The sequence below is a fragment of the Condylura cristata genome, unplaced genomic scaffold, assembly GCF_000260355.1.
Source record: "Condylura cristata isolate star-nosed mole 26May11 unplaced genomic scaffold, ConCri1.0 scaffold00001, whole genome shotgun sequence".
NCBI lineage: Eukaryota > Metazoa > Chordata > Mammalia > Eulipotyphla > Talpidae > Condylura > Condylura cristata.
This window is the reverse complement of record NW_004567102.1, coordinates 16,388,230-16,408,028: the sequence shown is the minus strand read 5'-3', so window position 1 is coordinate 16,408,028 and position 19,799 is coordinate 16,388,230. Positions and strand designations below refer to the sequence as shown.

At 38.6% G+C, this 19,799-nt stretch overlaps 1 protein-coding gene across 1 annotated transcript in view; it reads left to right on the top strand.

The window, feature by feature from the left end:
* PKHD1 (polycystic kidney and hepatic disease 1 (autosomal recessive)) overlaps positions 1-19,799 on the top strand; it is a 401,857-nt gene that overhangs the window by 157,557 nt on the left and 224,501 nt on the right. Inside the window, exons 37-42 of the mRNA XM_004674033.1 lie at positions 8,448-8,658; positions 9,304-9,461; positions 11,662-11,853; positions 14,731-14,856; positions 16,331-16,387; positions 17,048-17,178. Coding sequence (XP_004674090.1) covers positions 8,448-8,658; positions 9,304-9,461; positions 11,662-11,853; positions 14,731-14,856; positions 16,331-16,387; positions 17,048-17,178 — 875 coding nt within the window. The remainder of the gene's footprint in view (positions 1-8,447; positions 8,659-9,303; positions 9,462-11,661; positions 11,854-14,730; positions 14,857-16,330; positions 16,388-17,047; positions 17,179-19,799) is intronic.

The window sequence follows — 19,799 nt, the reverse complement described above, 5'->3', positions numbered from 1 at the left end:
CGGGGCAGGTGGGAATCAAACTCATGCGGAAGTGGCTTTAGCTTCTCAGTGCTGTGTTTTAACCCGCTGTGCCACCAGGGAGGGCCCAGTGTAAATGAAATTTTAAGAAGAAATTTGTAGTCTAGCAAACAATATGGATAGACATAACGCTGTATTTAGAGATAGTCTCCTGTCAATTTGAATGTACGTGTTGAAGGCGGGAGTTTATCCTGGGTTCTCAGAGGAGAGATTTTTTTGTTTTTATTAATTTTAGCCAACCTTCTTGTTAGTAATCAAAGAAGCACTAATGACAGCAAGAACAAAGTTTTTCCTCTGAACAAGCAAATGCACCATTATTAAACATGGTGTAAGTTTGAAGAACTGGCAGTCGATACTCTGGAAATGAGAAGGTACACTAATATGGGAGTAGAATCACATGCAACCTTTCTGTAAGACTGGTTGGTAAACAGGCATAAAAACATACATCAAACATACAGCAAAAGGCATAAAAACAGGTAAATGCCTTGACCTACATTGACACCTTTAGTTGTTTACTCTAAGGAGATGAATAAGAGTGAATAAAATTGTGCAAAGTCAGCTAATAGCTGCAGTGTTTATGAGAACAGAGTATTAGGAGTAAAACCTGAATATGAAGAAACATATACATATGTTGATAGTGGGCTACTATGATACCATGTTCATAAATGATATGTAATATAATTGAAAGATGTTCCTACTATGTAAGAAAATTTACAAAAATGGTATGTATAGTACTATGCTTGCTTACATATGAACATAGAAAAAGAAGGAAAAGAAATACACCTATTATCTTCTGTATTAAGATTGTGGGGGGTTTTAGTGTCTCTAACCTCTCTGTTTTTATTTTGAGCCTTATACATTTATTGCTTTGCTAAAAAGAAATTGTGAAACAGCAGTCTTTTCTCTCTTTACTATCACCTCTATTGTAAACTGTAAACCGTAAGTTGTTATTAAAGTGGTTATCTGGCTAGAAATATATTTTTCAGTGTGTGTGTGTATATAGACACATATGTGCATATATGCATGTGTGTGTGTTTGACAATAAGTAGAAATGGGCATTAGACATGCTGCAGGGACCTTCAACTCTGACCAAGTAGGTTTTCCACCTCTAATAGAAGACTTCCTACATTTCTGTAAGACCTCAGAATGGCATTTGTTGAATTGGCCTGAAATCCCCACAGGAGCAAGGAACAGTGTTCCAGATGTTTCAAATTATCTTACTGTGTATTTTGAACTTTATCTTTTTCTTCCTCTCAGTCACTTATTTTTATTTAAAGATTTATTTATTTATTCATACAGAACTGGGGTACAGGCCAGAGGCTTAGGCATGGTGAGAGGCTTCACCAGAGACAGAGTGGGGAACAGAACAGGCAGATCGACGAAGTACACTGCTGAGGGGAGCAGCGGGCGGGTCAGGAGAGGTCTGCCACACCATGAGGTCACCTCTGGGGCAGGCGGGAATCGAACTCATGTGGAAGTGGCTTTAGCTTCTCGCTGTGCTTTAGCCTGCTGCACCACCAGGGAGGGCCACAGTCACTTATTTTTAATCCAAGGAGCTACAAGGAAAGCTTAGAATGCATAGAAACAAAAGTTTATCTTCCTTTTATACCCCTAGAAAAATGCATTCAACCAAAGTATGGCTCACTGCACCCTCAAAATCACCTTTTCAGCCTTGGTCTAAGCATTTGTGCCAAAGAGTGGTAGATTTAGCATTGGAACAGACTCTGCACCCAATTCTCTTTTATCAGAGTGTGGAAATGTCTGCTCATCAGCTCTGAGTGCAGCCAGCTGATTTGCACTTTTAGAGATTGCTCTGCTGTGCCTTTCCCTTCCTGCAGGCACATGTTCCCTGCTCAGTCAGGACCACCAGAGATTAGCCAGTCATGAAGCAGAAGACTCGGTGCACAGACAGAGCCGAGTGCATGCAGCACCCCGCCAGGTTCTGTCTTCATCCAAGGGAAATGTCACAGCCAGGGGTTCTCAGGGGTAGAGGGAAATGGTATGTGAAAATGCCCCCATTCCCTCTCTTTGGTCTGCCAGATAGTTTTATGTTAATGCTAATTCCATACTTTCTCTTCTGAAGTATAGTAAATTGGATTGCCTCCAAGTCACAAATGGTTTGGGTTCAAAGAGTTCCCTTGCAAGTTGGTTGTTTGGAGATGGGAATACATTTTTCTCAAAGAAATGCTTATAAACCTTGTGGTTAAGGACCAAGATGAGCTCTCAAAAGTCTATTTTACCTAAATCTTCTTGCTGTCTAGTGCTAATGGAAATACATTAGCTGACTGCTGAATATATGACTCATCATGTGAAGAAGTATGTCTATTTTCAATACAGATGTAGTGATAACAGTTCTCTTCATTTGGACTTTATTATCTCAATTTTTTGTTTGTAATTTTTGAGTTTTAATAACGACATACTCTCAATCACTCTGTCCTGAGGTCACTTCTGTGGCTCAGAGGCCTGCTCCTGGCACAGTGGGGGTTCTTGGGCACAGATGTGCAGGGTGGCATAATCAGCCTTTCTCTATTCACTCTAGTTACCCTTTGTCTTCTAGTGCTGCTCAGGCTAGTATATAGTAGTCACAGGATCTGGGCCAGATACTGGTGGCAAGAAGAAAGGAATAAGAAATAGTAAAAGGGCAGGCTTTTCTATCATTTACCTCTCAACACTCACATACTGCTGCTCTGTACCTTAATTTCTCTTGGCAGAAGGATACAATGAATATTAGGGAACAGGGTTCAAACATCAGAGGTTCTGGGCAGGGTGTCCAGAAACTAATAACAGTACAAGAAGAACAAAACAAAACATTACAGCCTTTGCCTGGAGTGCTCTGACTATTTTGCAATCTGGCTTATCCTTTAAGACCCTGTCAGTTGTTCCCCTCTTCTGGGAAGTATTTCTGGAAACAGCTACGCCCTTTGTGTGAGTGACATGCTCCATGTCTGCTGGGTGTAACTGTGTCTCACTACTTAACTTGGTACATTTTGGGTCTATTTTCTGCACTGGTCATAAAGAACAGTCCCTAGAAAACAGGACTCTTTTGTCTTTGTGTCTTATTTCCAATGCTTGACAAATGTTTGTCTACACAACAGAGAAGCAATCTTTGGCAATGGATAACAGTGAAGCTGCATTCAGAACTAAGGGGAATTTTGGGGCATATATTTGAGGAAAATATTTCTAGTTCTTTTGTGAGTTTCCATGTATTTCTACTAAGATGTAACTTTATTTTAACAAAATGATTTTTCTTTCCTTCCTTCCTTTCCTAAATGATTTGGACAGATCTCGGGAGTTATGCACTTGGAATACAGATTGAAATCCTACAAGATAAACAGTGATTTTAAAGTGTGTTAACCCACAAAGATTATTTTCTTTCTTTCCATGCCCATTTGGTAAGCTGGTTCTCTGGGACTATGTAATTATGGATGAATGGCACTGAAATGCTTGAACAATAATTTGTAGGAAATACAATTATGAGTAGAAGTCATTAGTGGGAGTAAATGAGTAGTTTGTTGGTTAACAGGTCAATGTTGAAAGCCCAAAGTGGTTAAACATTGCATTAAATTACAAGTGAAGACCATGGCCCTTTTTCATTTAAGTATATTCATAAATTATTGAGCTTATTACAATGTATTTTTATGTCTTCTGAATTGTGGTAGCAAAAGGAAGGGAGTCACCCGATCTGTGTTTCTGAAGAGGTTTGTGAAGTGAATTGACTCATGTTTGAAATATGTGCAATGTTTTCTTCACCAGAGAAGTTGATTAGCCTACCCCATGCAACACTTAAGTGACATTTATGAAATAAGGACTATAATTTTTTAAATATCAAAGCAACTGGGTTCAGTGAATTTGAAGTTATTTCTGGACAACAGCAATTCCATTACGAGTCTGGTTCTTTGATTTTGGGTTCACAAGACCCAATTTGGTGCTGATATCTCATTACCTTGAAATCTTGTCCTTGAAATATCTTTAGCTTCATAATCTATACAATCTGATAAAAGAAAAAAAAAACACAAAACCAACCTTTTTATTTTTGAGTAAAACTAACTGTCTGTTTTTCTTTAAGTTCTTAATATGTGTTTGTTTTGTTATTGTACTTTCTGCATGATGGATGTTACATGTTCTTGTAGGAATATATATGAGGGGGTTTGCAAGTGATAGTTCAGAAGCAATATTCAAAATAGTTACTCTAAATCCCTCTGATCTGAATACTATCGATGAGCCCAGTTTTGTATCAGGAATTGTGAAAATATATAAAAGAGACATAAGGCAATGGCCTTGCTTTTGATGTGTTAACTGTTGGAGTATTGAGATAACACATGGGTACTGTAAAAACTGTAAACTAATGAAGTATTTAAATATATACTTCAGTCTCCCTAAGCCTTCTTGGGCCTGTTCAGCCTGGGGATACATCTCAGTGGTGTTTCTATAAATTCTATTGCCTGCTTCCCTCCACCCCCAATTATCACAGCATCCCTGACTCTATTCAGTATTCCTGCCTGCTTGTGATGTTCCTGCCTGCTTGTATTCTCATGACAAAATTCACATCAGTTCATTAACTAGTCTGGCTGCCAGTTATGAGGTGATTTCTTTCATGTACTTCCCTCCTATTTTGGTTTTGTCACTATCCTCTCTTCAGTAAGGGGCTGGCTGACTCATCCCTGTCTATGTTGCTGGTACATACTAGGAGAGTACTGAGCATATAGGTTCAGGATTTCATTGCTGACCAGGGGTCAAATGCCCAGGTTCAGGACTGTGCTGTATCCCATGATAAAGTGTGGTGACCACCCCTTTGTCTACCACTCAGGCTCCCGCTGGATCACCCGGACACCAAAACTTTGGGGTGCTTGCTTCTCTGTCTCATTCATGGTTTGCCTCACTCAGTACATATTTATTGAGCACCTATTATAGGCTGGACTCTAGCAAAGGCATTGGTGCTATGGTGGTGAGCAAAAATAGGTAGAGCACTTTGTCATTTTTAATGCAAGATACAGATATTGCAATAATCAAGGACAAATGAAATGTGTTAATTACTAGAATTGAGAGTTGCATGGGGATGTGCAGATTTTAATACAGTTTGACAGCTCTCAAAATCTTCTCCAAGGAATTGAGTGGAACATCATTCTGAGGAATGAAGTGTGAGTTAGTGAGAGTCTCAGGCCAAAGATGCTCAGGGCATAGGATGTCTGGGGAGTTCCTTCAGTTTGTTTCTCAACTTCAGTCTTGGACCCTTGTGGTCAGGACACAGGTTCTATGTCTGAAACAGACTATAAGCCTCTGGGGTCAAAATCTTTTCTTCCAGCATTGTCCTTTGTGTAAATTTGTTTTGCATGCAGAGAACCTTAGAGAGTTCACAAATGAACTAGGTATTCTGAAGCATGCCTCAATCCCAGGCACACAACGAATTTGTGGAAAAAAGAACCCATGTGTCTGTAGGTTGAGAGGAGGGGAATCAACCTGAGCTGATTTTCCTGAAATTCACTGGAAGAGGAGGGACTTTAACTGAGCTTGAAGGAAAGGGATGGCAAACAAGGCAGGCACATAGGTGGAAGGGTCAGATGGATGATGGATAAAGGTAGGAACAACTTTTGTAATGAGAAGAGGTAAAGAGGCCAGGTTGCCAGGATAGAAAGCTTACTAGGGGACCATAAATTGGGGTCAGATTGCAGAGAGGAGATTGTCAGAGGGAAATTTGGTGCTTTGTTATTCAGTACCATGAGGAGATAATGCACATCACATTTGTGAACAGAGAAGGGACATAAAGGAGATAACTTTACAGTTTTAAAAAAAGAACAGTGGAAAATGATCAGAGGATGAGCTCTTGGAATCTTGCTCAGGTGATTATTACAATTATTTTGAGAGTCTTGAGTTTGCAATATGGTAGCTTAACCATAGATCACTGTCTGCTACTTAACTAGAAACATGAGTCTGGCACAAGGGAAACGTCCAGACTTGATATTTTAAGCATACACATAGACATGGTATTTTTGCAAAGAGAGGGAATAAGAAGAGAATTTCACTACACTGACAGTTGAAAGGACTGTCACGTTATATAGTAGTTAAAAACTCACTACAAAGTTTTTCTGACATTTAAAGTCAATGTGACTTGACTATTGTTTATAAGGTGACTGGTTGAGAAATATCTTTGTGTCCCTACTCATGGTTCAGCCACGTATAGCTTGTGTGTTGGTGCACAGAGGTATTCATTGCATATTGATCAAGTTTGTCAACAATTGATCTTGGAGGTTAAGAGCATTTTGTCTTTGATAAACATTTTTCTGTGCTTGGTAAGGAAATATATGTCAAAGCAGATAGCATGGAACTATGGAGATACACAGATAAATGCATATACAAATAAATAAACTTTATTTCATTTTATTGTTCCCAAAGGTTAAAACATACAAAGAATAAATTTAAAATTATTATCTTTGGGGATGATTTATGTCTTAATTTTCACTTGCCCTATAAATAGAAAATTTGAACTCTGTGAATTTCTTTAAGATAAAATTATAGCCCAAGTGAACTTCAGAAATTATATCATTAACCCAGAGACCTTTCTAAACCTAGAATAACATTATTGGTAGAACTTCCCATATACCCACAGAGACAACTAAAGAGGAAAGTTTAAAATAATTTGAAAATGATTTATTGTTGGCCACCTCTGTAGTTAGAGATTCAAGTATTATTACTTTACTTTAGTGCAACAAGGGAGGACAGTAAGTTGCTGTGGGCTAAAGGTAAATTATGATCTATTGCAAAGGAGGGAGGAAATGTACTGAGGAAAGAAGAAGGAGTTGGGAGTGACCAATGTGTTTTCTGAAGTACTGCTGAAAATGCCTGAAAAAATCTTTGTCTTGACCCTCGCTGGAAAGATCAGCACAAATTGCAAGACAGATGGCCTTCTTGAATCTCTGATAGTTAAGGAGTTGTGTGTTGCTGTAGGGAGGATCAGATGGATGTGCTGGTACTCAATACAGAGCAAGATGTCTAGGGTCCAAGATCCCCCTTCTTGATTTCCTTAACAATTCTCTCCTGAATATACTCAGTTTTAGGCTTTGAAGAGGTCATCTTGAAACTAATATTTAATGGAAGTAGTGGGCATCATAATTAACATCTGTATAGATGTTCACCACTAATAGTTTCATTCTTCACCATATAATTGGCCTCTTTTACCTCATTTTTGTGCCCACCATTCCCCTTTCCTTCTGATAAGCACTGATTTGGTTTTATAATCTCAAAGCTTATATTTCTTTTATTTTTTTCACTTTTTCCTTTTGCTTATTTATACCACATGTGAGCGAAAGATCGTGTTTATCTTCCTCCATATGACTTATCTCACTAGGCATAGTCATTTAGGTTGTTGATACAGATGTCAAGATTTCATCTCTTTTTTAAACCTACTGAGTAGTGTTCCATTGTGTACACACAATATATCTTCTTTATCTATTTGCCTGTTGATGATTATTTAGGTTATTCCAACTCTTAGTTATTGTAAATAATGGTGAAGTAAACATGGGGCTCAGTTATCTAGAAGGGATCATTTAACTCATCAAGATGTAGGGCAATCACTCCAAGATAATTTTGAATTTTACTCCACTTATAATAGTTGTTGAGTTGAGATCTTCAGGTTAGAAGTTCATTGTGAACTTCTATGCTGCAGAATCTAGTCGACAGTCATTTGTTTTTATTTGAAACAAGAGAGAGAGATGGTAAAATTTCACCCTCCAAACACATTGTAAGGAGGAAAGAGAGAAAACCAAAATGTTATGTGGTAAGGTCCAGACTACCTGCTTCATGATACTATTATCTCATTTAATACACCTAAGACCCTGTGGGGAAAGATCTTGCTGTTTCTGTTGTTACTGAGGAAACTGAAGAACATTCAAATATATTATCCAAAGAATTATGTGGGGCCCTCCCTGGTGGCACAACAGGTTAATGCACAGCACTATGAAGCTATAGCAGCTATTGCAGCATGAGTTCAACCCCTGGCCAGGGAGGTGACCCACATGGTGCAGCAGACCACTGCTCCCTTCAGCAGTGTACTTTGTCTATTTCCTGTTCTGCTCCCCACTCTGTCTCTGGTGAACCCTCTCACCCTCTGCACCTCTGACTTGTACCCCCAGTTCCATATGCATAAATAATAAATCTGTAAAAGAAAAAAAGAATTAAGTTTGGAGCTGGGCAAATGTTATCCTATTGTAAGTTAGCCTGATGCCAATGTGTGTCATTCTATTCTCTGTCCTGTGTTCCTTTGGTTGTTTCCATGTGACAGCTGAGAAAACTACTCTTACAGAAGGTAACTTGGTGCTTGTAAAGCATGAAACTTACTGTCCTAGGTTCCTTTTTCACAGCATCTTTGACCGAATGATCTCATTTGAATTAATTACTCAAGTGTCTAAAGGCAAGTTTTCCTTGGATTGCTCTAGGTTCACTCTCAGAAGTAACTGTCACCCACCTCCGGGCAGCTGCCTCTGCCCATGACACAGTCCTGGCTCTGGAAGACGCTGTGGACTGGCGCCCTGGGGATGAAGCTGTCATCATCAGTGGAGCAGGCGTTGAAGGTGTCAAAGCCACAGAAGAGACTGTGGTTGTAGAAGCTGTGCACAGTGCAAACCTCTACCTGAGGTCACCCTTGAGGTATTGACTGGCAGCCTGGTCCCCCATAGATGGAAGAAGACAAGGTCTTAACTGCCCTGATGTCTGGATATTCTGTTTGCCGTTTGATATAGTTTTTACACCAGATGATGTTAGACATTTTGATGAGAACATTGTAAAGCATAAGCATTTTTTTATATTTTTTAAAGATTTATTTAATTTATGCATACAAGAACTGAGATATAGGCTAGACATGCAGGAGGTGAGAGGATTTAGCAGAGACAGAGTGGGGAGTATAACAGCCAGATTGACTGAAATACACTGCTGAGGGGAGCAGCAAGAGAGACAGGAGAGGTCTGCTGTGCCATCTTGGTCACCTTCCTGGCCAGAAGTCAAACTCATGCTGCAGTGGTTGCTTATGGCTTCATAGTGCTGAGACAAACCTTTGTGATACCAGGGAGGCTCAACATTTTTGAAGAGTTCAACATACTTTTCTTGTATGATTGGAGAACATCTGTCCACATTGTTTCTAATTTCACCTATTTGTGCTCAGATTCACTCTTCTTATTTAGTTTCTAAAGAAATAGACCTCCCAAGCAGATAATTATGCTAATCCAGTAGCTGATGAGTCCTAATATTTTCTGAGTAATATCTTAAAAGTTGAGTCTTTGTCTTTTTCCCCCTCAGATATTCTCACAACTTCACAGAAATGTGGGTGGCTGGAGAGCACCGTGTTTTAAAGGCCACAGTAGCCCTGCTGAGCAGGGACATCACCATCCGTGGCAATCTCCCTGCTGAGAAGACAACACACATTGCTTCATGCCAGGAGGCCAGTGCTTCTAAAGGTAGAGCAGCATTTTATCAAGAAATCCAAAGAATGAAAAAAAATGTTCTTACTGTTCAGTGATATGTGGCATTGTTGACATCTTTCAAAAGAGACTGAGCCTTTAACTTTTGCATGTCCATAATGTTCTGTGATTTTTCTAAAAGCTCTTGATAAATTATCATTTCATCTTCCACACTTAAAAACCTTGTCAAAGAGATCAACTTTATCCACTGGAGAAATTCAATATTTCTCTAGGGGGAAAGGACCCCTGTTAAATAAATCTGGATAATTGAATTAACTGTCCAGGTTAGAAGTTATATTGAAGCCTTTACTCTGATTCTATACCCTTTCTAAAAATTTCAGGAAAACTGTTTAGTGCCAGAATGATGGCACAGGCAGCATATTCTTACTAACTAAACCTATAAGGCTCCTCCCTCCCAAGTCCCCACTTTTGGGTTTGTATTTTGAGTGAGCTACCATGTACTTTAGGTAAGTGGTTGAAAAAGTCAATTTATCTTCCAGTAGAGTAACAGGCACTGAATCACACTGATGTGCCTATTAAACATCTATTTCAGGGATGGTTAGTTTAGTAGGTTATGTTTTGGTTTCCCAGGCTGTAGATTATGAGACTTTCACATGTTTTGAAGACATCATTTGTCAACTTGGATCTAGGATGGTGTGGATGTCAAGGATGACTTCCAGGCATGAATTCTGGATGGATGATGAGGCTATTTATTGAGATGGAAAGTGGAACAGGTTTGGGTGGGAAGGTGGAGATCATGAATTTAATTGTGTGCATGTCGACTCCGAGATGCCAGGCCAGCATCTGAGTAGATATATCTGGGGTTGCCCAGAGCCTGGTGGAAGAGAAGTGTCAGAGTTGGAGTCAAAGCTGTGAGTCACGTCTCCATGGAGGCACATGTGGGCATAGTGTTGGGATGCAGTTGGATCAGAGAGACCTTGACCCCAGTCCCTTAGTCACCCACCGTTCTGGTCATCTGGCTCACAAAAGTGTCACAAAGGTTTAGATAGAGTGGGTTAGAATTTAGTGACTGCCAGATTTGCAGTTCTGCTGAATTCCATTTTCCATTAAGTCCCTTTTGATATTCTCCTACTAGATCATATTGTAACAAATGTTGTCTTTGATCATGCTGCAAGTGAGGCCATGCTTCTAGGTACCTATCTTTATAAATCTGTTAGCTCCTAATAGAAAAGAATCCCTGATTTCACAAACATTATTACAAAATTCACAGTATAAGACAAATTTACAGACCTCCATTAAGAAAAATCCTTCACACTTTCTTTGTGTAGGCTTGAAATATGGGAATGAGTTAACTCAATGCAATACTAGAAGGTCTGACCTCTCAAAAATATCATGGATCACAATTGTGATCAAGCATAAAAATATGAAATGTTTCTGTATTTACCTTCTATATATTCACTCTCTGGATGTTAACAAATGGTTAAATTCTGAAATTTACTGTGAATCATGTACCATGGGATGATACATCATTTTGCATTATTGGTCACTTCTTTGGTTTATTAACCTGGTTAATAAACAATGAGATTGGGAGATACTTTCTGCCCCACTGTGAGGTTTTTTCACACCACCAAATGCTACATGTTAGCAGGAAGTGTGTGCCTTGTGCCAGTTTGCTGTCCTCTCTAGGGACATGGCTGAACAAGAAGCTTTGATACAGGAGCTGCTCAAATACTCCTCTGGAGCCCTTTGTCTTTTTCCAGTGGCATTATTGCTCAGTTCTCAAACTATAAAGCATCAAAGTAAAGGAGAAGCCCAATTGGACAGCTTAAAACAAAAAAGAGCTGTGATTACATTCAATGCTCACATCTCCTCCCTACAATTATCAACCATGAGAAGGTCATTTTATTGCACACTCCCTCCAGGGGATCTTTTGGATTGAAATAAACATTTATTTAGGTTGAGTTTGTGGGTTATAGTCAGCTTCTTTGTGACAGTAATTAAAGTGATTGATTTGGGGGCTTCTGGAAATAATAGAGTGAAGGCAACATTATGTCCCTGTTATTGGATGTTTTAATTAATAATCCAAAGAATCACAGTAAAAAGGCAGTAAGATTATTAAATGAAATAAACAGTAATGGTTTGTCTTTTTAGCTGTCAGTGCCTTTCAAACTGGGAGATTTCTCCAGAAGCATGTTGGATTTCTCTGAAGCCCACCCAGCTTCCTTTGGTGTTTCAGGTAGTTTGCACAACTCTTTGTATTCCAAGAGTGAGAAGATGCTGGGATCAAGGGGCCTGGGGGCCAGACTCATTGTTCAGTCCCTTCCAGAAGAGCCCAGCTGGGTGCTGTTGAAGGGAGTGCAGTTCCGGGACTTGGGGCAAGCCTTCCATAAGCATCTGAGCTCCTTGACTGTGGTGGGAGCTATGAGAGGTAAGGGGACCCCAACTTAGGACTTTGTATTCTTCTTCTATGTAAGGCATTGTCTGAAAGGAGTCATAATGTGATATATAAGGGCCATGGCAGGTAAGGGATGGATAATTATACTCTAGATCTGTGGTTCTTAAACTTTATTATCCCTCAAATAATCAGTGGGGAAATTACTGAATTTTTGAGTCATAAAACCTATCCCAGGTAATTCTGATTTAAGGAATCTGAAGTTGTAACAAGCATATGGTATAATTCTGGAACAAGTAGCTTGAGTAGCACTCTTTGAGAAACATTATAGGTACAACAGATGTGGAATGGGCCACAGAAATCTGTGTTTTGAAAGTGGCCTCTGCCATTTACTAACTGACTACAGGCAAGTTGATATTGAAAAGGATAAATCACCAAAGCTGTGGGAATCCAGTTAATGCACATACACATCTATGTGAAGTTGTCCTAACTCAGAAGAATCTTCTGCTGGGGGGAATAAAGAAGAATGGGCTGAAAACCAGGTATTTTCCCTGGGAACATGGATCAGGCAGCAGACAGATCTTTTATAGAACTGAAGATAAGGGTCAAATGCATATGAGAATAAATGGATAAAAAACAAACAAACAAACAAACAAAAAAACCAAAAGCCCAAAAAATATAGCAAGAGAATATGATCCAAAATTGAAGAGACACAGGAACTTTGAGGACAAAAACTTAGTATCAGAAGCTAATGTACAGAGTCAGAGAATTGGGGTTCAGATCCTAAGTGATAATGATGCCAGCTCCATTTCTGTATTAGCTTTCCTCCCTCAGTACCTCCATCACCTCACATGCAAGTTTTCCCTTCTTTAAAGGGAGGTGGTTCTGGGTGATTCCTTATAACAATACAGGGTGTAATTGGTGGCTCAGGAGGGCTTTGAGAGATGCTGGGATTTCAATAAGTAATGAAAGAGTAATCCTTGGTGCCATTGGAGATAGATCCTGGCTAGACAGTTGGAGTATTTTTCCCCACATTTCTACAAATTATTTCACATGCCAGAGGTACCTATTTGTCCCAATTTTCTGGATCTCTTCCATTTTATTTTTAGTATTCACTTCAAGAGATGGATCCTAACAGGACCTCTGCTTTAATACGTTGGGATGCTCAGTATCTTTGTACCCTTCTCCCTGATTCTTTGGTTTCTTGGTACTTAATAATGCTGCAAATAGTTGGCATAGGAGTACGCTTCAGTATAAGTGATGGTAGCAGACACATATGAGCTAGCAATAGAATGTCAGAATCTTCCCTTTTTCAAAATTCACTTAATCCACTTCCCCCAATCTCTGCTTTAGAATAGCTGCACTTTGATCTATTTTTATATATTAGGTTTTATTAGGAAAAAGGTTCAGTGCTTTAAAATGTTTGAAAACCACTAAACTAATACATGATCCCCTCTTGGTCTCTCTTAAAATGCACATGTGTTTGCTGGGAGGGGATAGCACATTAACCAGAGATTAAAAACTTCTGGCATGCTTGCTAAAGAATCTTTTATTGTTTCATGCCATGAAAAATGTCTCATGCCCTCTGTTTCTGATTGCCTACAGCCACTAGAGTTAGGAGGTGTTGGAATCTTTGCACCCTACTTTTAAAGATTAATCAATCCCTGAGCTCTACCATAATAGGTCTATAAACACCTTAGGACCTATTAGTTGCTCACATGGGCAGGCGTATTCTGATAGGATGATGTTATGTGGACATCTGGAGTCAGGAAAGGTCAGCCTTAGGTCTTGTTTCTTGCCTTAGTGACTATGAATGGGTTCACTTATTAGAGCGGACCCTCAGTGAGCAATATGAGTGTATTTGGAAACTAGTAGGGGCACTCAAATCATGGGGAGACCCAGCACCTATGATACTTTAGTTGAAAAATTTTTTGTTAATTGAATTTAAAAGTCAAGTAAGTCACATAAATTAAAGTATTTTTCCAGTCCTCTAAGCATGTGTATTATCCTCTTATACCTGGAAATAAGGTAAACCTTCCATTTGCCCAGAATTTATTAAATTATCCAATCAGTAAATTTTAGTTATTTTTATATGCATCTCCTCTTATCAGACAGAAGATTCTCAAGTGCAGACTTTTCTTGGTTTTGCTCACTTTACATTTCCAAATACAACTTATAAGTCCTGAAGTATAGTATATTCAGTAAATACGTATTCACTGGCTGATTTGGCCCCCATAAGTTGATTTGAGGATCATAAAATATTCCTATAGAGTCAGTGTAATGATTTTCTTAGGTGTCAATTCCTTTAACACCAGCTTCAACTTGAGAATGTCACTACATTCAAACATGGGAGTCACAATCCTCAGCTCATTCTCTAGCTTTGCTTACAATAAGGGGGTAAGGATCTTTGGCTGTTCTGGATCAAGAATATTACTGTCTGGCAAAAAAGTGTCATTTCACAACCAGAGAAAAAAAGACTGATTAACAGTTTTTAAAAATTAGGATTGGTCCCCAAACAGTAATTTTCACATTGTCCTTATCTTTAGCCACTGTGCGATATACTATGCTTAGAGTCAATAGAAAAGATAGAGGCCAGTTGGAATTTTTAGCAGCCAGAATTCTTTGGCCACAGTATCTCTATCTCAGGTAGTTTTTTTTTTTTTTTTTTTTTTTTTTTAAATAAACACTTGAAACTTCAACTCCACTCTGCTTGTCGTTGGTGTCTTTAAGGAGAATTGGTGTGAGTTGCCCGTTTTCTTAATTTAATTGCTACATCCTACTCTGTATTTCTTCAATTTTATTATTGTGTGGGGAGTGTTTTTATTTATTAAAGTTTGCTTTGGAGATGATCAACAGAATCTGAGGAAACTTTGAGATTTCTTTCAGATTTTTACCTTACTTTCTCCAATTCAGATTCCTACATTAAGGGATGTTCTGTGTGGGGATCCTTCAGCAGAGGCCTCAGCATGTTAAGAACTGTGGGCCTGATCGTTGATGGAAATGTGTTCTATGACATTTTGGGCCATGCTCTGCTGGTGGGTAAGTAATGGTCTTACCTAATTTTGGTGTTCTTGAATAGGACACGGGTTTCTAAAAGGAAATGTCCTTAAGTTTAAATTCCCACTCTACAGCAGTCATTGTTTCTGATCATTAGAAAGAGACCACAATCAAAAAAATGTTACTTAAAGTTTAATCATCACTAATTAGCTTATTAAATTTTGCTGGATAGGAAATAGATTGTTTGATTAGTGACAAATCAGTTCAGGTTAATAAATATATGATAGGAGGTCCTAAAGTTGATGATCAGCAATTTTGACAATAATTCAAATTCACATAAATACATGAGTGCAAATATATTTGTAAAGTCTCACAGTGTCAAATTTGGATGTTGTTCAAGGAGTTAGAAATCTCGAATTCTGTTCTTAGCAACTCCTGTGGCTTGCAAGAAGCCCATGTTTCAGAATTTCTAACAGGTCACTTGTATATACTTCTGTCTCCTAAATTTCATTTCCCTTGCAAAACCAGAATGTTTAATGAAAGATCTCAAATTGTATCTTATCATTCCTCTCCTTAAAATCCTTTAAGAGTTTTTAATGCTCTTACAATGCAAACCAAGATCTATAACTGACTTACAAGATTCTCTCAGTGATTTTTACATATATTAGATTTTGTGAACTTAAGATTTATAACTGACTTAGAAGATTCTCTCGGCCCTCCCTGGTGGCGCAGCGGGTTAAAGCACAGCACTAAGAAGCTAAAGGCACTTCCGCATGAGTTTGATTCCCGCCTGCCCCTGGAGGTGACCATATAGTGTGGCAGACCTCACCTGACCGGCCCGCTGCTCCCCTCAGCAGAGTACTTCCTCTATCTGTCTGCTCCCCGCTCTGTCTATGGTGAAGCCTCTCACCACCCCTGAGCCTCTGGCCTGTATCCCAGTTCTGTATGCACATATAAATAAAAATTAAAAAAAAAAAGATTCTCTCAGTGATTTTTACATATATTAGCTTTTGTGAACTTGATCCTTTTCTTTCCCTCTGTACTTTAGCTCTACTGACTAATTTTATTTTAATGCTTTCAAAGAATCGAACTTTCCTTTGCCTTAGCAAAGGGCCTTAGCACAAACTCTTTTACTCTATTCATATCATGTTTCTTCTTACAAGATCTCTTCCCCATCTTCCTTGCCACATGGGTCAGTTCTCTGGCGGGGGTTGAACTCAGGCAGTTGTGGTGGGCTGTTGTGGTGACAGTGCTGATCTTTAACACCTAGGCCACCAGGGAGGTGCTCACTTAGGGTCTTCCTAATATCAGACAGTATATTTTCTTCTTTTTTAAGTTTAAAATGAAGTGATACATGATACTCTAGAACTAAAAATTCTATAATCTGTACTTCTGTCTGGTTCATACACACACTTAAATCAAAATATGCCACCTCAAAAATAAGAAACATTTTTGCAATGTCCCTCATTTTACTAAGTTGCATGTGATGTGATGAACTAATATGATTATTTTTCAGGAACCCACAGAGAAATAAGATCCATTCCTTGGGAAGTTATTCCTGGAAATAAAAATGGTAAATATGCACACTGACTTTAAATCTGTTATAATCCATTCAAATACTTTATAGACTTGATGACAAAATGTTATATGTCTTAACTTTGTTGACAATATCTGAATTTTTATCATTTTACACACATGCAAACACACACACACACACACACACACACACAATGGGTCACTGGGTACCTGTGTGAGATTAGTTCCAGGATCCTCCCACCACCACACCAGAGATACCAAAATCTATGCAACCTCAAGTCTGTTAAGATAAAATTCAGGAGTATTTGCCTATGACTTACATATATTCCCCTGTGTACTTTAAATCATCTACTGATTGCTTATACAATGTAATACAATGTAATCATATAATTGCACTATTATATTTGTTATAATAATAATAACATTTCTATGCTATGTTTAGAGAATAAAAAGTAGTGCATGCTCAGTACAGACATCATAAGCCCATGAAGTACATATTTTCAATTTGTGGTTGTTTGAATGTGAAGATTCAGAATTTACTGCTATAAATTTGAAAAGGAAAAACTATATCTACTGTGTGGCTATACACACACACACACGAGCCACAGTGTGTATTGGTAGGATCAGGATTGTGGAGTTGTACACATTTTATTATATTAGTGCACCTTTTGGGTTGACTCATCTTTTTTAAAATCAGGCTGGTCAGAACAAGGAAATCTAATAAGAAGCAATGTCATCATCAGTGTTTCTGGTGCTGAGGGACTTTCCAGTCCTGAAATGTTGACACCATCTGGCATGTATATCCGTGACCCCACTAATGTTATAGAGGTAAGGCCCTCAGTTAACCAGAAAGGTCAGAGTTGAGAAGATACAAAATTCACACACAAATCATTTGGAGTGATAGCATCAGGGTTTTGTTAGAAAGTGTTTGCTTGTTGCATGTTGATATCAAGAAAGTACTCTATGACTTTATGTTAAGTCCTTTAGGAAAAATGTAATAATTTTTCTCAGAATTCATGAATATTTTTTGAAGTTTTCTATATACATGTATATTATATATGGCACCTATATACAGTGACATATAAATTCTATATATGGAGCAAAACATAGTAGATATTATTTTGTGGTCATTTAGGTTAATGAAAGCCAAAATATTTTCCTGAGCTATTCATTAATTTGCTGATTTTTTTTGTAATCTCGGTTATTATTTCTTGTTAAATTGTCACTATCTTAGCTATATTGATTAGTCTTATTATCATCTGTTACGAGTATTTGAAACTGAGGGTCAGCAGTGTCATGAGGTGTATGAGACATTTAAATTCAGAATTAAGTGGTGACCTTGATTTTTGTCCCATTATGTGGCATAACTTAACAAGGTAATTTTTCTTAGTACCTCTCTAACACTTTCAGAAATGATTTTTTTTTTCTGGGTATGGTTTAACCAGAGATCCTCAAATGAGGAATTGTATCAGAGTCACAAGAAGACCATTTAGTAGCTCCTTTTCCAATGATTTTTATTATCTGGATCATCTATGAAAGGGTTAAGCGCCTTATTCTTCCAGAACTTTACTCTGAGCATCTACTGTGCCATCACAATTATGCTAAGCTTCTGAGGAACTGAGGGAATGAACTTCTCTCTGATCATCTGTTTTTAATTACCTTCAGCTGAATAACCTCTAATAAAAGTCATGGTTATCTCCTCAACCCTTCTCTAAACTCTTAATTACGTTGATTCCAAGCACAGCACTTACACACCATTTTAGGTGCTTAATGGGGGCAGCTAATATGCCAGTGAGTAAAGGAGGCAGAACTGTGTGGATTGAAGAAAACCAACTCTAGACCCAGAACAGTGAGAGCTAATTTAACTTGTTGGTGATTAAAGGGGTTGTTGGGCAGCTATGCCAGCAAGAATTGGGGCTAAAGAACTATGTTTACGCAGTTTCTTTGGTAGCACAGTCTTGCATACATTGAGTCATCTAGAGGAAAATAAACTCTCAGTATTGTCCAGCTCATCTTCTGTGTGAGGCTGGAATGCATCTATCTTCCATGTTGAATGTTGGGGTGCCATCTGTCTGACTTTGCATCACCGTGCAGTGCCTCATCTCCTTGGCAGGTATCTTGGCCACTAGTCACCCAGAGGAAGAACTGAGCTGGCTGTAGCTTCAGGGGACCAGAGGGTCAACTGAAATGTTGATAGGTCACCTAAGGCCTCTCAGACTCGTTTGAAGAGCAATGTTGTTTAGAAATGAACAAAGGAGGCCCCAAACAGCTATTTGTTCCCCATCCGATGTCTTCCATTTTGACTCAGTTACTTTCTTCCTCCTGTATTCACTTTACAAAATTGCAAAAATTTACGTACATGTGTTTTGAGGATGAGGTTTTCACTTAAGCTGGTAATGTAGCTTCTTTGGAATAGTCATCAGGTATTCCTGACACTTTCACTTTTGTGGTCTTCACATTCTGTACTTATACCTTTACTAGTATATTAGATTTTAGAACCCAGCTCAATATATAAAAATAGTAATTGTTCAATAAAAATGAATTGACTATAATGAAAGAATGTGGGTCTAATTCTTTAACCAAAGGGTTGAAGATAGGGAAAAGCAAAGAATAAGAATAGATTTCAAGTTCCCACAATCACTTTTAGACTGAAAACAAGATGTTTAATGTATGGCAGCATTTAGATCCTCTGGGATTCATCTGTCAGTGTTACATCCTACACAGTTCATGCCACCTTTTTAGCTGTGCTCCTGGTGTTCTGCTTTGCTGTCTCTTTTGCTTTTCACTACTGGGAATGTGTCACCACTAAGGAGATAGACGATAACTGGAACATGTGGGAAGACCTAAAACTTATGAGTTCATTTTGAGCCTTAGGGTCAATGAAGGACATTTTGTTAGGGGGAAAGGATGTCCTGAATGAACTCTGTAGATACAGGTTTTGTGGACTCTGCCCCCACCCCAGACACTGAAACGACCAATCCCAGTATCACTAAAGGGATCACATGCTGGATCACATGTTGGGATCTGAGCAGCAATGTTTGGCTATAAAACAGGAGATGTGGAACCCAGGGGACTCTTGGCCTTGTGGCTTGCAGTTTGTCTCTTGGCTCTTTGCAGACTTTCAGTGTGCTATTGGGGTTCCATGTCCGTGGAACTGGTAAGATGCATTAATCAACTTATCTCTCTCTCTTTCCCTGAGTTATTTATTTCCCTTGTAAATAAAACCCATTATTAACCTTTTTGTGTGTGCCTGCAGTTGAATTGTAAGTGCAAAATCGTCACATTGGTTTGCCCTGTAACAATTTCAGTCATTGAGCAAATGATAAGTTATTGTTTGTGTTTATTAAGGATGTCCTATGTGGAAGATACACAGAAATACACTTTATTCCAAAGGGATGGTAAGGAGGCTACAACAGTGTGTGTGTGTGTGTGTGTGTGCGTGCTGATCT